This window comes from Canis lupus, chromosome 9 (genome assembly GCF_003254725.2).
Source record: "Canis lupus dingo isolate Sandy chromosome 9, ASM325472v2, whole genome shotgun sequence".
NCBI lineage: Eukaryota > Metazoa > Chordata > Mammalia > Carnivora > Canidae > Canis > Canis lupus.
The window spans coordinates 46,193,466-46,213,685 of record NC_064251.1 but is presented as its reverse complement, the minus strand read 5'-3'; the positions used below and the strand labels follow the sequence as shown (position 1 = coordinate 46,213,685).

The following is a 20,220-nucleotide window of genomic DNA, read 5'->3' as shown; positions in this document are numbered from 1 at the left end:
TATTTGAGAGAGAAAATGTATACGTACACACAAGCAGGGGGAATAGCAGAGGGAGAAGAAGCAGGCTCCCCACTGAGCAGGGAGCCTGACTTCATGACCTAAGCCTAAGGCAGACAGACGCTTAACTGACTGAGCTACCTACACGTCCCTCTTCTAGCGATTTTATTTACTTATTTGTTTATTTTTAAAGATTTTATTTATTTATTTATTCATGAGAGACACAGAGAGAGAGGCAGAGACACAAGCAGAGGGAGAAGCAGGCTCCACGCGGGGAGCCCGACGTGGGACTTGATCCCGGGGCCCCAGGATCAGGCCCTGGGCCAAAGCCAGCGCTAAACCGCTGAGCCACCCAGGCTGCCCTCTTCTAGTGATTTTATTTTTTATTTTTTTTTAAGATTTTATTTTATTTATTCATAGAGACAGAGAGAGAGAGAGAGAGAGAGAGAGAGAGAGAGAGAGAGAGAGAGGGAGAGACACAGGCAGAGGGAGAAGCAGGCACCACACAAAGAGCCTGACGTGGGACTCGATCCCGCGTCTCCAGGACCACGCCCCGGGCTGCAGGCGGCGCTAAACCGCTACGCCACCGGGGCTGCCCGCCCCCCCCCCCTTTTTTTTTAAGATTCTAGTGATTTTATTTTATTTTTTTTATTTTTTATTTTTTTTTAGATTCTAGTGATTTTAAAGTAGGTTTTGGACATACTTCTTCTACAAAGATCCCAAATGTTGTGAATTGTAGAAGTTCAAAGGCTAGAGAAGTCTGGTCATTTTATTTTATTTTAAAAAGGATTTTATTTATTGGGGTACCTAGATGGCTCAGTGGCTGAGGGTTTGCCTTTGGCTCAGGTTGTGATCCTGGGGTATGGGATGGAGTCCTACATTGGGTTCCCTGCAGGAAGACTGCTTCTCTCTCTGCCTATGTCTGTGCCTCTCTGTTTCTTAGGAATAAATAAATAAAATCTTTTTTAAAATTTTTATTTATTTGAGAGAGAGAGAGCACACCTGCGCAAAAAGGGGAAGGAGGAAAAGGGAAAGAGGGAGAAGCGGACTCCTCACTGAGTAGGGAGCCTGACGTGGAGCTCTATTCCAGGACCCCAAGATCACAGCCTGAGCCAAAGGCAAACCCTTAACCGACTGAGCCACCTGGGTGCCCCAAGAGGTTTGATCTTTTTTTTTTTAACGATTTTACTTATTTATTCATGAGATAGAGATAGAGAGAGAGAGAGAGAGAGAGAGAGGCAGAGACACAGGTAGAGGGAGAAGCAGGCTCCATGCAGGGATCCTGACATGGGATTTGATCCCAGGTCTCCAGGATCACACCCTGGGCCTGAAAGCGGCGCTAAACCACTGAGCCACCTGGGCTGCCCCCGGTTTAATCATTTTGATACCAAAGATAATCTCTTAATTTTAAAGATCTAGGGACACCTGGGTGGCTCATCGGTTGGGTGGCTGCCTTCAGCTCAGGGCGTGATCCTAGGATCCAGGATCGAGTCCCACTTAGGGCTCCCTGCGAGGAGCCTGCTTCTCCCTCTGCCTATCTCTCTGCCTCTCTCTGTGTGTGTCTCTCATGAATAAATAAATCTTTAAGACAAGTTTTTTCAAGATCTCGTCAGAGAAATTTCAATCTTATCTTGGTTTGCCAGCTACCTACTTAAGATGTTCTATTTTTTTTTAAGATGTTCTATTTTTATTTTCACTTTTTTAAACAAAAAAAATTAAACCAATTATCAAGGTATTATTTAAATTTAACCAAAACACCTAAAAATGTACACTGTGTCTTCTGATAAGACCAGCTGCATTTCTAATTTGGATCACCATAATGGCCTGTCTTTCCCTGAGTCTTGTCAATCCATTGTCCACTCTGTAGCCAAAGTAAATTTTCTGAAACACACTCTACCCTCAAGACAGCAACCTTATGTTGTTTTTCCCCTGCTTAATACCCTTGATAGCTCATCATTTCACTCAGGGATAGCTCCTAATGGTCTGAAAAGCCCAACACAATCTGATATCATGTCTTTTCTGACCCCATCTCCTCCCACTTTCCCCCTGCTCTATTCCAGGCATCTGGCCTCCTTGCATTTTCTTGAACATAACTAAGTGCTCTTTGAGGGCTTCTGCACAGGCTGTTCTATCTGGATTGCTGTTCCTTGTGATATCCACATGGCTAACTCTCTTCTCTCCTGTGAGACTTTCCTCAAATGTCACCTCTTCAACACCCTCCTTAAAATTAAAACCAGCCATCTGTTCCATGCTCCTCATCCCTTCCTCTGCTCTGTACTTTTCCAGCAACAATGATCTCCTTTAAAACAACATATTATATGATCTATTTATTCTATATATTATATATTGTCAGGCCCTGATTCCCTCCCCTGCCAGGCATAGATTTTTGTCTGTTTTGTTCACTAGTTATCCAAGGTTCCTGGAACCATGCTAGCACAGAGCAGTCACTCAATAAGTATATGTTGTATGAATAAATACCACAATAAATAATTTAATACATAGTTCATTTAACATGTTTGTTAGCTAACACACATGTCAACTAAATTCCTAGGTGTGAAACTTCAAGGTCCAAGGTCAAATGCATTAATTATTTTGATATTGCCAAACTGAGGCTGTAGTAATTTATACTCTTATAAGTAATGTATGAGGGACAGTTGTCTAACACCCTTTCTAACACAGTGTCATCACACTTCTTGATTTTTGTCAATCTAATAGGTGACAAATGACAGCTTGGCAGTTGATCATCTTTTTCAGTGTTTGAGAGACATTTCTAATTTATTTTCTATGGCTATCTGTTCATAGTTTTTGCCCCTTTAAAAAATTAAATCTTAAAAAAGAATGAACAACTTATTTATTTGAAAGACAGAAAGAGAGAGGGAGAAAGAGAGAAGGAGGGGCAGAGGAAGAGGGAGAGAATCTCAAGGAGACTCTCAGCTGAGCATGGAGCCAGATGCGGGGCTTGATCTCATGACCCTCAGATCATGACCTAAGGCAAAATCTGATCACTAACCAGATTGGACACTAACTGACTGAACCACCCAGGCACCTGTGATCCTCTTCTTTTTAATGGATGGGAACTCTTTATATAAATGGGAGTTCTATGTGACCTGTTTTTCTTTTTGTTCCATGAACTGAGGAGCACAGAAGGTCCTGGCATTAGGGATATTTTAATACCAGAGTCTTTCAAAAAGACCCACAGTAGAGCAGCCCTGCTGTTCTCCACCTGCATGACCTCTAACTCCTACAGCACCATCAATCAACATCTGTCTTGAGCTGGTGAAATGTTGATGGTGCCAAGATGGTTTTGCTCTTTTTTCTCTCCCTGATTTAAATTTGGAGAGTAAGGAAAAGATAAGGAGAAACACAAAGAAATTTTCATTTACACTGAAATCACCAAATCCTTTTAACTCTATTTCCTAAACATCTCTCAAATCTCTCCATCTCCCACTACTACCACATTAGTTAAGGGACTTCTAGTCTCTTTCTATACTACCCTTTGAGCTAGTCTCCTCACTTTTAGTTTTGCTTCCTTCCAACCCAATCTCAATGCTCCAGCAAGGTGGATTCTTGCACACCACAAATACTAGTCATTCCTCTGCTTTAAAAATTGCTTCACTTGGGACACCTGGGTGACTCAGTGATTGAGCATCTGCCTTTGGCTCAGGGCATGATCCTGGGAATCCTGGGATCGAGTCCTGCATTGGGCTCCCTATGGGGAGCCTGCTTCTCCCTCTATGTCTCTGCCTCTCTTTCTCTGTGTCTCTCATGAATAAATAAATAAAATCTTTTTAAAAATTGCTTCACTGTTTTTTTTTTTTCACTGTTTTTAGAGCAAAGTGTCAACACTCTTAATATGATGTGGCCCCAGCTTACTTCTCCAGCCTCATCTCTACCCACTTCCTCTTCACACACTTAGCTTCAGGTAGACAGCTATTTACATCTCCCTGACTGCTGGGATCTCGCTCACCTCCGACCCTGTGCACATGCTGAGGACACCCATCTCATCCTCCCACCTCCACCCCACTCTCTGGCTCAGGTGTCACTTCTGGGACGCTTTCCCTGAACTCTCACTTCTTGGGGAGTAAGAAGGGACTTCCTCCTAGGTGTTCTCACATCTACCTATTCTTGCCTTAGCATTTATCACAATATATTCTTTGGTCTCTTTACTTGTTTCTCCCAATAGACAGGAAGCTTCTTAGGCCAGGGAACATGCTTCACTCTACTGTATCCCCAGGACTGAATCAAGTACATGGCATGTGTAAGTCACAATAAATATCTATTAAGTGAATAAATTAGGGCTACCTGAGTGGCTCAGCTGGTTAAGCATCCGATTCTTGATTTTGGTTCAGGTCATAATCTCACAGTCGTGAGACTGAAGCCCTCATTAGGCTCTGTGCTTGGATGTGGAGCCTACTTGAGACTCTATCTCTCCCTCTCTCTCTAATAAAAATGAATGAACAAATGAATGAATGAATTAGTGAGAGACACGAAGAATGAGAAATAGTAAAACAAAGACACGAATACATTAAACCTGAACCATCCTTTTCTTTTTTTTTTTTTTTTTTTTTTTTTTTTTTTTTTTTGAACCATCCTTTTCATTTACAAAACACTTTCACAGATATTTGATTCTCATAAAACTTCCATTTAACTGTGATTATCATTATTATTATTAAAGATTTTATTTATTTATTCATGAGAGACACACAGAGAGAGAGAGGCAGAGACACAGACAAAGGGAGAAACAGGCCTCATGCAGGGAGCCTGATGTGGGACTCGATCCCTGGTCCCCAGGATCAGGCCCTGGGCTGAAGGCGGCGTTAAACCGCTGAGCCACCGGGGCTGCCCTGTCATTATTATTTTGACATGAGTTAAGAGGAATAGCAAGATCCAATGACCAAAATAACATCTGGCATGAGGTAGATTTACTCAGTAGATACTGAGAGAAAACTAGTTACTCTTATCTTGCTGTGTATTTGGGGCCAGTGACATTCTAGCTAGTACACAGTAGCTCTTAAGAGGCAGATACTGTAACTATTAGATGCACCCTAACTTGAACTCTTGCATGAATGAAGGACTGAATGCAGTATATGCAATGCCTCCTTCTCTCTCCTTAAAAGTGTCTCATGTTTTACTCTGACTAGTACTGGCCATAATAGTACAGCCTAATCCTAATGGTTCACAAAGAGAAAACATTTCTCTGGTCTAAAAGTATTTCTCTAGCCCTTCTATCTATCTCTCAAGGTTCAGTCATTCCGCTAGAGGAGTCTTGTCTCCCTCAAAGCTGTCTCTGAATCTTGAGTTTGACTCCTAAACATGGAAGAACAGATTTCATCTTGATGTCAGCTCTAAGACAGGTGCATGAGCAGTTTTTCTTCCTAATAGAAAACATAAAACTCATCACTTGCCTGCACTCAAAAGCCATCAATTCAGCAGCCATAATACCCAACGTTGTATCAGGGACTGCAATAAGAGGTACACCCAAGGGCGCCTGAGTGGCTCAGTAGGTTAAGTGTCTGTCTTCAGCTTAGGTCATGATCCCGGGGTCCTGGAACTGACTCCCACCTTGGCTTGCTGCTCAATGGGGAGTCTACTACTCCCTCTCCCTCTGTCCCTCCCCCTGCTTGTGCATGCTCTCTCTCAAGTAAATAAAATCTTTAAAAAAAAGGGGGGGGGGGGGCTCAGCCAAAACTGGCTAGAATAAAATGACATTTACCATGAAGTCATTGCCAAGCTTGTAGTGTCCGATGCCATAATTATAAGTCAATTCTGCAACAAAATGATCATCTTCAGGTCCAAATCCCACCATTGTTTTACTCCATTTCCCATCATAAGGCCTAGAAAAATTCAAGTAAATGAACCCAGTGAACACAGATAAAATCTATCTCAGGTCTCCCCTAAGGAGCTCTTGGGACAGAGTAGTGGGTAGTCAGTCCCCTCTGGTCCTCTAAGTACCTGTAAGGATGAGATGACCTCTCAGCTGGTGCTGACGGCAAGTATGAACAGTGTTCATGGGCCTCACCACCAGAAGCTCCAAAGACCATCTGTCTGGCACTTATTTGAGGAAAAATTCGTTTACCTTTTCTTTAAAGTAGGGGACACACTCCTGTAAAGATACTTCTACAACCTGACTTTTATTTTTTTTTTTGCATATCTATCAACAAGAATGCAATTCTCATTAGGCCTTGGAATTTTCCAGCTTGCTCTGGCTACTGAGCTAAGGGATACTAGATATGACATTGCTTCAATTACAGTATACATTTATTTGTGTTTTTGAAGCTGCCACCCTGATTTATTGATTCTTGAATTTATTCCACTGCCTCACACTCACTTCAAGAAACTGTCTTCTGTTCTCCAGGGGTATTCAGAGCCTAAAGGAGATTTTAAGAAACAAGGTGTCATACCCATTACAGGCAGCTTTGCAGCCTTCTTCAAATTCCTCATGCCGCAGAATCTGGTAAGGGAATTAGAATATACTGTAAAATGTTACCAGTACCGTACACAGCTTATTTAGCACAAGCTAAAATGTTAAAACACAGACATTTATAATTTGTAAGATTTACTTCTAAAACAAACAAAAGACCATGAGCTTTACATCTTTCCCAGACTGGAAGTAAGAAGTAAGGAAGAACAGTTTGACATCAAGGGTCAGGCAACCAAGCTTGTGAAATTTACTTAGATTGGGAAGCAGTGCTGTGGAGTTAAAATAAAAACAACAACACAAAGAAACAAAGTACCCTACGACCCAGCAATTGCACTGTTGGGGATTTACCCCAAAGATACAGATGCAATGAATCGCCGGGACACCTGCACCCCGATGTTTATAGCAGCAATGGCCACAATAGCCAAACTGTGGAAGGAGCCTCGGTGTCCATCGAAAGATGAATGGATAAAGAAGATGTGCTTTATGTATACAATGGAATATTACTCCGCCATTAGAAACGACAAATACCCGCCATTTGCTTCAACGTGTATAGAACTGGAGGGTATTATGCTGAGTGAAATGAGTCAATCAGAGAAGGACAAACATTATATGTTCTCATTCATTTGGGGAATATAAATAATCGTGAAAGGGAATAGAAGGGAAGGGAGAAGAAATGTGTGGGAAATATCAGAAAGGGAGACAGAACGTAAAGACTGCTAACTCTGGGAAACGAACTAGGGGTGGTAGAAGGGGAGGAGGGCGGGGGGTGGGGATGAATGGGTGGCGGGCACTGGGGGTTATTCTGTATGTTGGTAAATTGAGCACCAATAAAAAATACATTAAAAAAAAGAAACAAAGTATAGCCTTCAGCATTAGAGAATTCTGATTTGGAAATATGTCTGTCATCAATAGTTGTCTGAGATTGAGAACACTAGGAACATTGCTTAGGGTCTGGGTCTCCCAACTTGTTGTGGAAATAGATAATTTAGGAAACCAACTGACACAGAACCCCCCACAGTGGCCTCTCAATGTTGTAGTGCCTATTCTCCTTTTTGATTCCCGTTGCTATTGCTCCGGGTCAAGTTCTTATCCGTTCTCTCCTACACTATTAAAAATCATCTTTATTGGTCTCTTTCCTTAATACCACCATAAAATTACATCCCTCATGCACTGCTCTGATTACATCATTACCCTGTTCTAAAATGTGAAAACTCCCTACTTATTGTGCCATAAAATCCAAATTCCTCAGTATTCAAGATACCATCAGAATTAGTCCCAGGAGCGCCTGGGTGGCTCAGTTGGTTAAGTGTCTGCCTTCAGCTCAGGTCATGTTCTCCAGGTCCTGGGATCAAGCCTGGTGTTGGGAGTCTGCTTCTCCCTCTCCTCCTCCCTCTTCCCTCTTGCTCTCTCTCAAATAAATAAATAAGTAATCTTAAAAAAAAAAAAAAAAAAAAAGGTAGTCCTAACCTATTTGTCCTGTATCCCACCTCAACTTCAACTAAGTAATCTAAGCTAGAGGCACAGAAAACTAGTGGTGTTTTCCAAACATACCTTATTTTTTCACTGGCTCTTCCAGTTTTCCTAGTACACTCCTCCCTCTAATCTTTGTGGAAATCTTACCTATCTTTACATATCAACTCAAATTCAATTCTCTGTGGATTATTTCCTGACAACTCAGGCTGAAATTAAATCTTTCCTGTAGTATTTTTGTAATAATAGTGGTGGCTACTACTTATACAATACATATGATATATTAAATACCACACATATAACAGTGTTTAATCTTCACAACAACCCTTTAACCAATGAAGAAACACATTAAGGGAGAGTTTTGTGGTTTTCCCTCACTTATCAAGTTTTGATTTCCATTACTGTTAACTATATACAAATCAGCTCAACATAGGACCGTGAAACGCGGATGATATATTCTAAATGACTGACGAATTCGGGTAACTCCCTTGCATTCCACGTCTTCTTCACTCTCTACATTAAATTGCACTCTTGCACCTCTAAAGCCCTTGCTTATCAGGAGCTCTCCACCTCCATTTGCCACGCAGGGATCCCTGCAAAATCGCAGCTGCTTAGAGCTGGAGAGGGCGCTTCCGGGTGTTAGAGAGAATGGGTACTGACTTCACACTTGGATCTGGACTGCTAAAAGGAGGGCCGGTGCAATCACCCAGAGAGTGAATATCCCAGCGATCAGAAGCCTTGAGAGAAGCAGAGCTCTAAATAGGCTGATTATCTAAACTGAAAGGCTCCAAACAGTAACTGAGCTATTGTTCACTGGAGAAGTATTATATTGCTTTTTGTTTATGATCTTTCCCGCTTGACTGGAAGCTCCACAAGAGCTGAGGCTCAGTATTTGTGAATGAACTTAAAAGCGTGAGGGCAAACAGTCGGAGACTAATAAAGGCCCCTTTCAAAGGTCATCTAACCCAACCAGAAACATGCAACGCTTCCTGGAGCTGAAAACCTGACAAGGCTAATGCGGAGTCCAGGGCTAAGGTCTGACGCCCGGGCGCTGGCGGAGATTCACGGAACACCCATTTGGCCCCTCCTGGGGCTAGTGGGGCTCAGCGGTCCCGGCCACCCAACCTCGCGCGCCAGCCCTCCTCCGCCCCGTCTGCACCTTCATCCCCAGGACATCGCGAAAGAAACGCGCGGTCTGGAAGCGGTTTCCCACTTTGAACACGAAGTGCAAAGCTCGACGAGTAGCCATAGCGAAACACACCGTCAGGAGGCTGCGCGGGCCGGTCGTGACGTCACTGGTCCCCGCCGGCGCGCTTCCGTGACGCACGCACGGCGCGAGGGAAGATGGCGGCGTGGGTAAAGGGCTTGGGGTGGGTCACGCGGCCTCTCTTGTCGGTGGTCCGAACTTGGGACCTTGACGCGCGGCGCTGGGTCCGGGCGCTACGGCGGAGCCCGGTGAGGGTGGTGTTTCCATCCGGACAGGCGGTGGGACGGAAGCCTGGTCCTGAGAAGCAGCCCCGGAGGGCAGCGCCTGAGGCCAGTCCCCACGAGCAGCGACAGAAGCCGCCGCTTCAGGTGTCCGCATCCCAGACGTCCTGCGCCTGGGAAGAGTCTGGGCTTCGCTATGATAAGGCTTTGCCCGGGGACAGAAGGCTGAGGTGATGTGTTCCTGAGACTTGTCATGTATTCCCGTTTCTCTCCCCGCCTGCCATCGGGACCTTAACCCGTTTTTTCCTTTTGGAGGACTAATCCCGGTACAACTTTCTGGTTTTTATTAGGCATGGAGGGCAAAATAAGTGTTTTCTTTAGAATTCGTTTTTTTATGTCTATGAAGCTCTTTATGTCTCTTAGAACTAGGTGTGTTTTGGTAACAAGGATGTTAGTAATTACCTGTCTTTTTGTTTCCACCCACAGCAGTGTAATGACAATAGTTAAGTCCAGGCCATTTCGGGAAAAGCAAGGAAAGATCCTACTGGAAGGTCGCAGGCTTATTGCAGATGCTCTCAAGGCTGGTGCTGTGCCAAAAGTTTTCTTCTTTAGCCGTCTGGAGTACATAAAGGAGCTTCCCATTGATAAGCTGAAAGGTGTCAGTCTCATTAAGGTGAAATTTGAAGATATCAAGGATTGGTCCGACCTAGTAACTCCACAAGGAATAATGGGTCAGTACTTATGTCACTAGAAGTAGAGATCTAGGATTACTTATTCATAATTGTCTTAGGGCAACAAATTTTATTTGAACCAAATTCAAAATGTTTTAAGACACTCAGATAAATACAGTTCTCAGATCTGTGGGTCTTACAGTATTTTCAGTGGAAGCTGCAGTTTTTTTTGTCATTATCTATCTGTATTGTGGCTCTTTATAGTTCTTTGAACATTGTATTTTTTTAGGTCACTTTTCAACCTTCAATGTCCAGCTAAAATTTAAGAAAATGTTTATTAAAGTATTTAGCTCTCCATTTGTCCAAGACCTCTGCCAGTGTGGTGATACCTCTCTGTCTTTAACCCTCTTTGTAGAAGCATGTCTAAGCAGAAAGCTTTGAGCTTATTACCCTGCTTAGCTCATTGAACAAGAAACTGTCTTTATTTTTTTTTTTTTTAGAAACTGTCTTTATTTGGTTGAATCAAAAAAGATTCTAATAGACTGTGGTGTCTATTAGCACTTAGAAGGGTTTATTTTTCTAAATATGGAAAAATTAAATTTACATCTTTTTGACATTGGAATTATATCTTAGATCTGAGAATTGAATGGCAGTTAAGTGTAGAGGTTCCTCTTGGATAGTAAGGGACAGTTGGGGCAGGCAGAGTTATTTTCAAGATTCTAATGTTTAGGCCAGGGTCTGTCTCTCTCTCTCTCTCTCTCTCTCTCTCTCTCTTTTTAAACTTATTTATTCATGAGAGACAGAGACGCAGGCAGAGGGTGAAGCAGGCTCCATGCAGGGAGCCTGATGTGGGACTTGATCCCGGGACCCCAGGATTACACCCAGGGCCCAAGGTAGGTGCTAAACCTCTGAACCACCCAGGGATCCCCTAGGCCAGGGTCTCTGATATCAGGTCTCTGTTGTGCATGTGTTTCCTTGTGGGATAGTTCAGCTATTAGGAGAGGAAGTTCTGGGGACCATCTCTCGTTCTGTAATCCAGTAAGTCATAGTGATCTGTGACCCTGGATTTAGAACTCTCCCCTAGGGTGGGGATTTGGGACTGCTAAAGCCCTCCACTTTAAGTATGGTCTTGTTAGCTACACCTTTAATTCCCTACTCTATACTACAGTGCAAATATCACTCAATTTTTTACCATGCTTGTCACTTTGCACATGTGTGCTAATAGTGGCCAGCCTATCCAGGACTCTAGCCTTCCTTGTTGTTATGACTGCCTTCATCATTTCATGTCTCTTAGAAATATGTGTATTTAGCTTATCCTTTTTTTTTTTTTTTTTTAAGATTTTATTTATTTGTCAGAGAGCATAGCAAGGCAGAGAAGGAGAGGGAGAAGCAGACTCCCCGCTGAGCAGGGAACACGATGTGGGGCTTGATCCAGAATGCTGGGATCATGACCTGACCTGAAGGCAGACACTTAACCAACTGAGCCACCAAAGTGCCCCTATTTAGCTTATCCTATGTTTTATTTAATGTTGGAGGGATGGGGTATAGGGAGAAAGAGATAAGACTGCCTATCAGATTTCCAGCACATCGGGGATCCCTGGGTGGCGCAGCGGTTTGGCGCCTGCCTTTGGCCCAGGGCGCGATCCTGGAGACCCTGGATCGAATCCCACATCGGGCTCCCGGTGCATGGAGCCTGCTTCTCCCTCTGCCTATGTCTCTGCCTCTCTCTCTCTCTGTGACTGTCATAAATTAATAAAAATTTAAAAAAAAAAAAAAAAAAAAAAAGATTTCCAGCACATCTTTAAAATCTAGTAATGTAAGTAGGGCCTCTCTAGTAGAGAGCTCTGATCATTGCAGCCATTCAGGTAAAGGTTAAAGGACTCCTGAGGCCCCTGCCCCACTGAATGGTTTTAGAGCTAGCTATCTGTGGCTCCTAAGTGCAGGACCTTTCTACAGCACACAGATGCCTAATATTCTAGTACCTTCATTGATGGGTTAGGTATAGGTATTTATGTGTTCTTGGTGTGAATACATTGGACTAGACTGGGGAGGGCAGTTTAAGAGTATCTATTAACATTATGAGTGCACACACATCATGTGTCGATTTCACTTGCGGGCTTTCTCATAGGACATGTTTGGACGTGTGCATGTGTATAGAGAGTCCTACAGGGATGTTCATTGCAGGATTGTTTATAATAGGGAAAAATGGAAAATATGCTAAATGTAAGTTGGGGAAGAGCTAAATAAACATGGTATATTCATGTTACAAAATAACATGCAATAGTTAAAATAATGGTAGCTCTGAATGTATTGACTGGTAAGATATCTCATGTTACCAAATTGAATAAGGTTACAGAATAATACATAGAGTATGAATCTTTTACGTAAAAGAGAATAGCACCTATGCATGGGGAGATGTGTGTATATGCAGGTAGATGCATGGAACAGGTTCTGAAGGGATGTACCCTAGGATGGCAAACAACTATAAGGGGGCAGGTATCACTGGTAGGACTTTATATATGAAGTTTTTCAATCAGAATGTATTCATGTATTACTTACATAATTAATAATATAGAAAGATGGATAAATAAATGAAAGGCCAAATTTCTCCCCATGGTCCTGACATCAGACTAGTAAATCTTCTGTTTTGTTTCCTCAGGGATTTTTGCCAAACCTGACCATGTGAAGATGACATACCCAGAGACTCAGCTCCGCCATTTACTACCCTTATTGTTGATTTGTGACAATCTCCGTGACCCTGGGAACCTGGGGACAATTCTGAGATCTGCGGCTGGGGCCGGCTGCAGCAAAGTGTTACTCACCAAAGGTCAGAGCACTTGTTGCTGGGTGGATGGGTTGGCTATTTGGTTCTTTTTTTTTTTTTTTTTTTTTAAGATTTTATTTATTCATTCATAAGAGACACAAAGAGAGGCAGAGACATAGGCAGAGGGAGAAGCAGGCTCTCTGCAGGAGCCTGATGCAGGACTTCATCCTGGACCCCAGGATCACAATCTGAGCCAAAGGCAGACACTCAACCACTGAGCCACCCAGGTATCCCTCGGTTGGCCATTTGTAAGTGAGCTGGATCTATGGGCATACACACGTGGATTTGAATCTTGGATCTGCCCCTTATCAGCTGTGTGTCTGTGAGTGATATTCTGAGTGTCCATTTCCTCATCTGTAAAATGGGCGTAACAGAATCTAGAATCTACCTAGTAAGACTGTTTTGAGAATTGAAATTACATACTCGGTGCTCTGCTTGCCATCTAAGTACTTAAGGAAATGTGGATTATCTTTCTAGTGCCTCGGGTGCCCTGAAATTGGGATGCATTTGTCTTAGCCTTGGGATGGGTCAAACATCCCCACACAAATTAGTCTCTTGACATTTCTCTCTTGTCATCAGAAACAGAATGAGTAAGTGGCGCTTGGTTGGCTCAGTCGATTAAGCATCTGCCTTTGGCTCAGGTCATGATCCTGGGGTCCTGGGATTGAGCCCCAGGTCAGGCTCACTGCCCAGTGAGGAGTCTGTTTATCCCTCTCTCTTAACACTCACATCCTTCCTTGTGCTCTCTTGCTCATTCTCTTGTTCTAATAAATAAAATCTTTTAAAAAGAAAGAAAAATGGAGAAAAAAAAAAAAGAAAGAAAAATGGGATGATTAGGCTTGGTTCTAAAGAGACTTGCCTAACACATGGGACATACCTAAAATGCCTCTCACAACTTGCAGGGGGGGAGAAGATCATTCACTGAAAATACTCAAGCTATCATTCACTATAAACTAATAATACCTGCTGCTGAGACTTGCCTCAGTTGCTCCTGTTAACCCTTCGTCCCTGTCACTCTTTGTTGGAATAGATGGAGCAGATATGAAGATGCCAGTATGAGAGCTAGATGCTGGGGTTCCATCATCAGTACCCACTTACCCAACCCATCCTTGAGAGCTCTGAGAGCTGGTGTGGTTTTGGAAACATACCTATATCTTCTGAACAATGCGGTTTCTACATTGATGATGGTGGCTAGTATATAGGAGGTGGGGAATGAATAGGGAACACTTGGTGTGGTGCCCAGTATGGAGGACATGAGGATGAAAGGGGAAATCTCTTGTCCCTTACTTCCCACCAGGGCAGAGGTCAGACTAGATGGCTTCCCTTATGAGTCTCGGGCCCCTCTTCTTCCCTCCCTCACCCCCAGCTTCTTGATCTAGTGCCCACCTCCCATCTCCAGTTCCCTGCAGTGATTGAGGATGCCTGTGGTTGGTACAACGTGTGGCAGTGTTCCATTCTTTGTGTTTTACTTTCCTTTTAAAGTTTGGTTTGCCTGTTTACTCTGTCTAGAAGTTAGGTTAAGTTTTGCAGCAGCTTACAATTCAGAGAGTTGTGCTATGAGGTAGGGGAGGGTAGGTAGCAGGTATGTGGTGCCTCGGCCCTGCTGTTTCTCCCAGCCTGTGGTCCTGGGAAAGGCCACACAGAAGTGGCTGAGTTTAGCATGCGACTATGTATAAAAGAAGAGTTCTTTTAGCCTTCTTTCTGTGTTGAGAGGCTGTGTGTGTGTGAAAGAGAAGGCTGTCACCCTGGTGGCTCTCTCTGGATTACTGTTACTGTCCCCATCTACTTCCCCCTCTCTGGCGTCTTCCCTGCTCTGGTGCGGATTCAACATAGAAGCCAAATAGGCCTTTCTAAAACATACATCAGATTCTACCACTACTTGGCTTAAAATCCTTGACCCCATTATATTGTCTAATGGATAAAATCCCATCCTTCCTCTGCTTGGCATACCCACCCTTCTTCATATTGGTCCTTGCCTGCTTCCAGCCTCCTGTCCCACTACGCCCCCTGGCTGGATCACTTTACTGTCTGAGCTGTGGCATTCTCCCCCTCCTCTAACTCCCCGGCCTTTCTTTGACAGCTTCATCCTGTCCTCTGAGATCCAACTCAGTGTCATGTTCTGTGGGATGTTTTTCCTGGTAGCTCTACTTTGTACAGGGTTTTTTTGGTCACCCTGTTCATGCCTCATTTGTATCAGTTACTGATACTGTAGTTAGGTGATTAGATACTGTCCCAGCACCATTGCCCACTATCCACGGGCCCCAGGAGGTTTGGGATTTGAATGCTCTTTGCATCTCCTGTAGAGCGTCTGGCCCAGGTGTATGGTAATGTTGAAGGGATGAAAGAAGTCTGTTTCAGTACTAGCTGGAGTTCCCTCTGCTAGACATCACCATAGTTGGGGAAGTAGAGGTCCCAGCTATGAAGAAGGCTGCAGTAGAACATTTTTTGCTTTCTTTCCTGATCTAGAATTAATCTGATTTATTTTAAAGTCCCTTTGTCTGGGAAGTAATCTTAATTGGATCCTGTCTCTATTTTCTAGGCTGTGTGGATCCCTGGGAGCCCAAAGTGCTACGAGCAGCAATGGGTGCACATTTCCAGGTGCCCATCATCAATAACCTGGACTGGGAAACATTGCCCAACTACCTGCCCACTGACACCCGTGTCTACGTGGCTGACAACTGTGGCCTTTATGCCCAGGCCCAGATGTCTGATAAAGCCAGTGACCACGGCTGGGTATGTGACCGACGACTCTCGAAGTTGCACAAGTATGAGGAGGAGGAAGAAGAGGAGGATCTAGAACCTGGAGCCAGTAAAGCCTGGCTCCCTGAACTTGAGGTCCAGAGTTACGACTTGGACTGGACAGAGGCACCAGCAGCTGTGGTGATAGGTGGGGAGACCCATGGCGTGAGCCTGGAGTCCTTGCAGTTGGCCGAGAGCACCGGGGGCAAGAGGCTGCTGATCCCCGTTGTGCCTGGTGTGGACAGCTTGAACTCAGCTATGGCTGCAAGCATCCTGCTTTTTGAAGGGAGAAGACAGCTACGAGTAAGGGCGGAACACTTGAGCAGGGACAGGTGTTACCACTGAGAGGGAACATGGTAGTCCTTGATTTGAGGGGGTCCCTAGCTCCTCCTGCATTGTTAGGAGATGGGCAGAGTCAGTAACTGAGGCTTCCCAGGCCATACCCAGGAGGTAAGAGGTGTGCAAGGTGCTAACTGTACAGTTACTGGAAAAATAAGAATTTCCATGAACTTCTGCTTATTCTCAAAACTAACAAGGATGAGAATTCTTTCTGAGATTTCTCCCTGCTCCCTAGCAAAACTTCCCCTTGAGAGAACCCGGATATCAAAGCTGACTTATGCCCCAAGCTGTGGCAGAGTGGGACTGTTTGATATGTTTGAGGGGAGAGGTTTTTTCAGGAACAATCGCTTTGGTTGGCTGTGCTGTCCAGGCTGATGGCCTGGAATCACTGCTCTGGGCCCCACCGGTCTGGGCCATCCCTGGGGCCTCCCACACATGTTCTGTGCAAGTGGCCCATGGGTTCTTCTTGAGACCCTCCGTGCTGTGTCAGCTTTGAGAAGGCAGAAGAGCCCAGAAGGGCTGAGGCCTGGGCCTCTAGTTCGCAGAGCCATAATGCCTGTCTCATGAGCAGGCTGAGGCAGCTCAGGGAACTGTACACTGGGGTCTGTGGACATTTGTTCTCTCAGCACTTTGGAAAAGTACTAAGCAAACAGAGGTCACTAAAAGGAAGTTCATGCCTTTCCACCATGAAACCAGTCTCCTGCAGCTTTCCCCTGCATTATTGTTCCCGCTGATTTTTGTTACAAAATAAAGATCAAAGAATAACAAACCCTATGCCTTGTTCCTGTTAAAAACAAAACCTTGTAAAACCCGTATACCTGACATTTAATGCTAAGCCTGTTTTATCACACTGGGTAGAAGAAAGAAAAGAAATTTCCATCCCATTCGCTTTATAGTGAGTGGCTTATGTACCGTGCCCTGTGAGTTCTTTATGTTTGTGATCATAATTTATCAGAGAGGAGGGCAAGTTTTCCTTTTTTAAAATGACTACAGGTGAAGCATGTGGTGGCGAAGTTGCTTGAGCGGTCATGAAAAATTGCTTTCTTGGATTCTTTTTCATTTTAAGCCAACTTTGGTTTTTCATCATTTCCCCAGGAAGTCAGAATAAAAAAATGAGCAGTACCTGACAGAACATGAGCTGAAGGAGAAGCCGCCGAATGATTGGTAGGCCCAGGGCCTCCTCGCCTTTGTTGAGCACAGCGCTCACGGTGATTTCTGCCACAAGATGGCAGCCAAGCCTCAACAGCACTCCCAGCCCCGAAGGGAGAGGTTACGGTTTTTCTGGGATTTTAAGTTGAAAAATGAGGGAGTCCAGTCTCCACAGAGGGCATTTTGCAGACCATTTGTGCTCAGAGGTGCTGAAGTTGGATTCTTATTGTCTTAGCAGAATCTGAAGCATAGCTAGGTGTTGGACCAAACACTAAGGAGAAATTGGGCAGCAGTGGGAAGTGGCTGCAGCAAGAAAAGCTGACACAACTTTTTCCTTTGAATGGAACGTCTGGGAAAGCAGCTCTGGACAAAGGCTGCTGGCCCCACACGTGTGTGTCTGAAACTCACACCGGGAACCCTCATCCCGGTTTGGAGCTTCAGGGCAGTGAGGGCTACAGTCCTCTTCCCCACTCGCAGCTGCCAGCTCACAGTGCAAATCCCGTCAGGAAGGCCCCAAGGGTGAGCAGCCCTCTGGGGACTGGTTTCTACCAGTTTGAGCTAGGACCTTCTACCACTTGCTCCATGGTTAACAGGAGCACCAGATGCCCCCCGCACCCCCCCAGCTGAGCTGCTTTTAGATGCACTTCTGTCATCTTGCCACACAAAGACCCCAGCTACAGCACCTCATGCAGGGTTTTGTGACTAGTACTAAACACTCCCAGCTGTGCTGCAAGGGCCTGGGTGGCCCCCCGCCCCACTCTTCAAAAGCAGATCTGGCTGGCTCACCTGAACAGTTTTTAGGAAACACTCATGTAGATATCTTTAAACTCCAAGAACTTATAATGTACATAGGTAACAAGCTAGACGCCAAATGAGTGGATGAGCTCTTTATTGCTGTGGGTGACTTCAAGTCTCAACTAGGTTGCCATATTACATCAGTCCAGCTGAGACAGAGCCTACTAGCCAGGCCACCCTCACTGAAGGACTTGGGAAGCCAGACCAACACTCAGAGGCCAAGTATAACCGAAAGTCTGAATTCATTATAGATGGCATCGTTGCTCTTCCTACTACATTTGTATTGTAGGGGAGCTACCTTCTTTAGCTGGAGCCTCGTATTTGGAGAGGGCCCTCCCCAAAGCTGCTACTTGCAGAATGCAAGGAGGAAACAAGGGTTGTGGAGGCAACGGGGCTGCAACAGGCTCTGGCCTCCCTGTTTCACCTCTGCAACCAGAGGGGGTGGTGCAAACTGTATATGGGCAGAGTGGCTCCCTAATGGCTGGGGACTTCCACATCCTGTGATGTCCAAAGGAGATTTCTTTTTTAGTCCTGGGTCCTAAGATCATGCCTCCTACTGTATCCTCATTCTAGCCCATGTGGGTGACTGACCCGTGTGAGGCATGAGCACTCAGGAACCCAGACTTGGGGCTGCCTGCCTCTGGGCTGCATACTGACCTACAGGCTTTCATGAGTTGGTACATTCATTAATAAAAATCCATCAGTCCTTCAGAACAAGTCCTGCCCCAGCGGAATAACATACTTCCTGGCCTGGGAAGCATTCCAGAACTCCAAGGGAGGCATAAGCCTTGAACAAAGCCTATTTTCTTCATGCTTTCACATTGGAGGCACACCTACGACATCCTAATGTCATATTACCCCACTAGAAGGAGACATCCCAGCCATAAAGTAGACCCAATATAAAATTTTCCTACAAACAGCCTTCTGTTTGCTGGGAAAGTATTTCACTTGCACCATTTACTAACATTGAACAATCAAGAATGAAACCAATAGACAACAGCCATTTGTCAAAGATTTTTCCCTTGGGTACTCCTGCCTGCCCCTGTCAGTGTCAGCTAAGAGGGATGTAGGTTAAGTGCTTCTCTGCACAGCTGCTTCAGGGAACTTCAGTCCTCCGTTCACATGGCACCACCCAAAGAAGCCACAGAGGGCACTGCTGAAGCTCCCCACCGTCCACACGCTGCCCCATTCCAGTCCTATCTGGCAAGCATGGGCCTCCCCAGCCTGGCCCCGGGAAATGGCATGTGACCAGGAAGTGCCTGCAACTGTGTGATGAGGGGGCTGGACCAGGTGTGCTCAGATCCCTCCCAGAGCTAGCATTCCCAGTCTATACGCGTGCACTCGCACACGAATGGTGTTCTCCCTAAGCCAGCAGTGCGATACCTTATTGGGTCTTGCCGATCTGATCTTGGGCCATGGTTCTCTCTAGATCATTGCAGAGCTCCGTTTGCTATCCTGGAAGACGGCAGCAGGAGGAGAAAACAGCTTTATAGTGTGTTTAACTAGGCAAGAGGCAAAAACAAAGTCTGGCTGAAAATTACCACTTGAAGCTTGGCCACTGCCAAAACAGTACTAGCTCCCTATGCTTGGATAAGTGAGAGGCACTGAATTTGAGGACACGCTTGGAGATTGTGGTTGGGAGGCAGGGGAGGGAAGCAGGCAGCCACCTCACTCCTGGAAAGGAAGCTTCAGTTGCACTCTGGCATTTACCGCTGCCCACTGGACCTACCAATTCCAAATATGTATCCTTTTTCTTAACCAGATCTTTATTGCTGGGGTCAGATAAAAAATCTCATCTCTGTTGTGAAAATGAATAGAATCAGATCTGGAAGTCATTGTGGTGAGTGCAAAATCTGGAACTTCAGGGTGGCATTTTTATAGCTACTTTCCTGCCTCAACCTGCTGGGGTAGTTTCCCTTGCTACTGATGGAAGCCCTTGAATACATTACAGCTGGGGTTTTAACCTGCTTCTAATTAGTGACAAGAATTAAGGTATTTTGGAGCTGCTTAGTGGGAATTAAAAAGCCACCCACTTCGTCTGCATCAAGAACCTTTAAGATATCTTGCACTATTGAGCCAGGGGTTTTTACTGGCACTGGTGAATGGTCTTCCCCCAGTGTTCCCCCTCAAAGCCTCCACTATATAAACCTCAGGGTTTTTTTTAATAAACCTTCCCACTGATCTTAACCTACACATCCACTCCAAGAGGGGAATTTTGGTGTCAAGGATCCAGTTGATCTTAGTGGCAAGTAGTTCAAGTCAGCCCTGTTAAGGCCATAGAAGAATTACGATCTAATTTTTCTGCTGCAGGAACTTAAAGGGACTCCTCACTGGACTTTGTTACTTCTATGCCAGAATATAAGTAGTTTCTAAGAGAGGCCACTTTT

General features: G+C 44.8%; 2 protein-coding genes across 5 annotated transcripts in view; one reads left to right on the top strand and one right to left on the bottom strand.

The window, feature by feature from the left end:
- Window positions 1-20,220, bottom strand: part of GLOD4 (glyoxalase domain containing 4) — a 73,671-nt gene that overhangs the window by 12,004 nt on the left and 41,447 nt on the right. Inside the window, exons 2-4 of one of the 2 annotated variants that reach the window (XM_049114262.1) lie at window positions 9,048-9,140; window positions 6,399-6,448; window positions 5,711-5,831 (exon numbers count right to left, since the gene is read on the bottom strand). In XM_049114262.1, the coding sequence (XP_048970219.1) occupies window positions 5,711-5,831; window positions 6,399-6,448; window positions 9,048-9,137 (261 nt within the window). In that variant the 5' untranslated portion in view covers window positions 9,138-9,140. Of the gene's footprint in view, window positions 1-5,710; window positions 5,832-6,398; window positions 6,449-9,047; window positions 9,200-20,220 lie in introns of those variants that run through there. The other variant, XM_025476209.3, reaches the window with a different exon arrangement.
- On the top strand, window positions 9,203-16,658 carry MRM3 (mitochondrial rRNA methyltransferase 3). Of its 3 annotated transcripts, none has more exons than XM_025476206.3 (4): window positions 9,203-9,546; window positions 9,803-10,047; window positions 12,647-12,814; window positions 15,351-16,658. In XM_025476206.3, the coding sequence occupies exons 1-4, from the start codon at window positions 9,233-9,235 to the stop codon at window positions 15,893-15,895; spliced, it is 1,272 nt and encodes a 423-aa protein (XP_025331991.1). In that variant the 5' UTR covers window positions 9,203-9,232; the 3' UTR covers window positions 15,896-16,658. The 3 variants fall into 3 exon arrangements, with proteins under 3 accessions (XP_025331991.1, XP_048970218.1, XP_025331993.1); XM_025476208.3 differs by having other exon boundaries at window positions 9,502-9,642; XM_049114261.1 differs by lacking the exon at window positions 9,803-10,047 and having other exon boundaries at window positions 9,411-9,546.

Excerpts from the sequence above, each read along its gene's own strand:
- MRM3 (XM_025476206.3), top strand. The coding sequence starts at position 9,233 with ATGGCGGCGTGGGTAAAGGGCTTGGGGTGGGTCACGCGGCCTCTCTTG. Across the intron at positions 9,547-9,802 it reads CCCGGGGACAGAAGGCTGAG|CAGTGTAATGACAATAGTTA; the intron begins GTGATGTGTTCC and ends TTCCACCCACAG. Across the intron at positions 12,815-15,350 it reads CAAAGTGTTACTCACCAAAG|GCTGTGTGGATCCCTGGGAG; the intron begins GTCAGAGCACTT and ends TCTATTTTCTAG.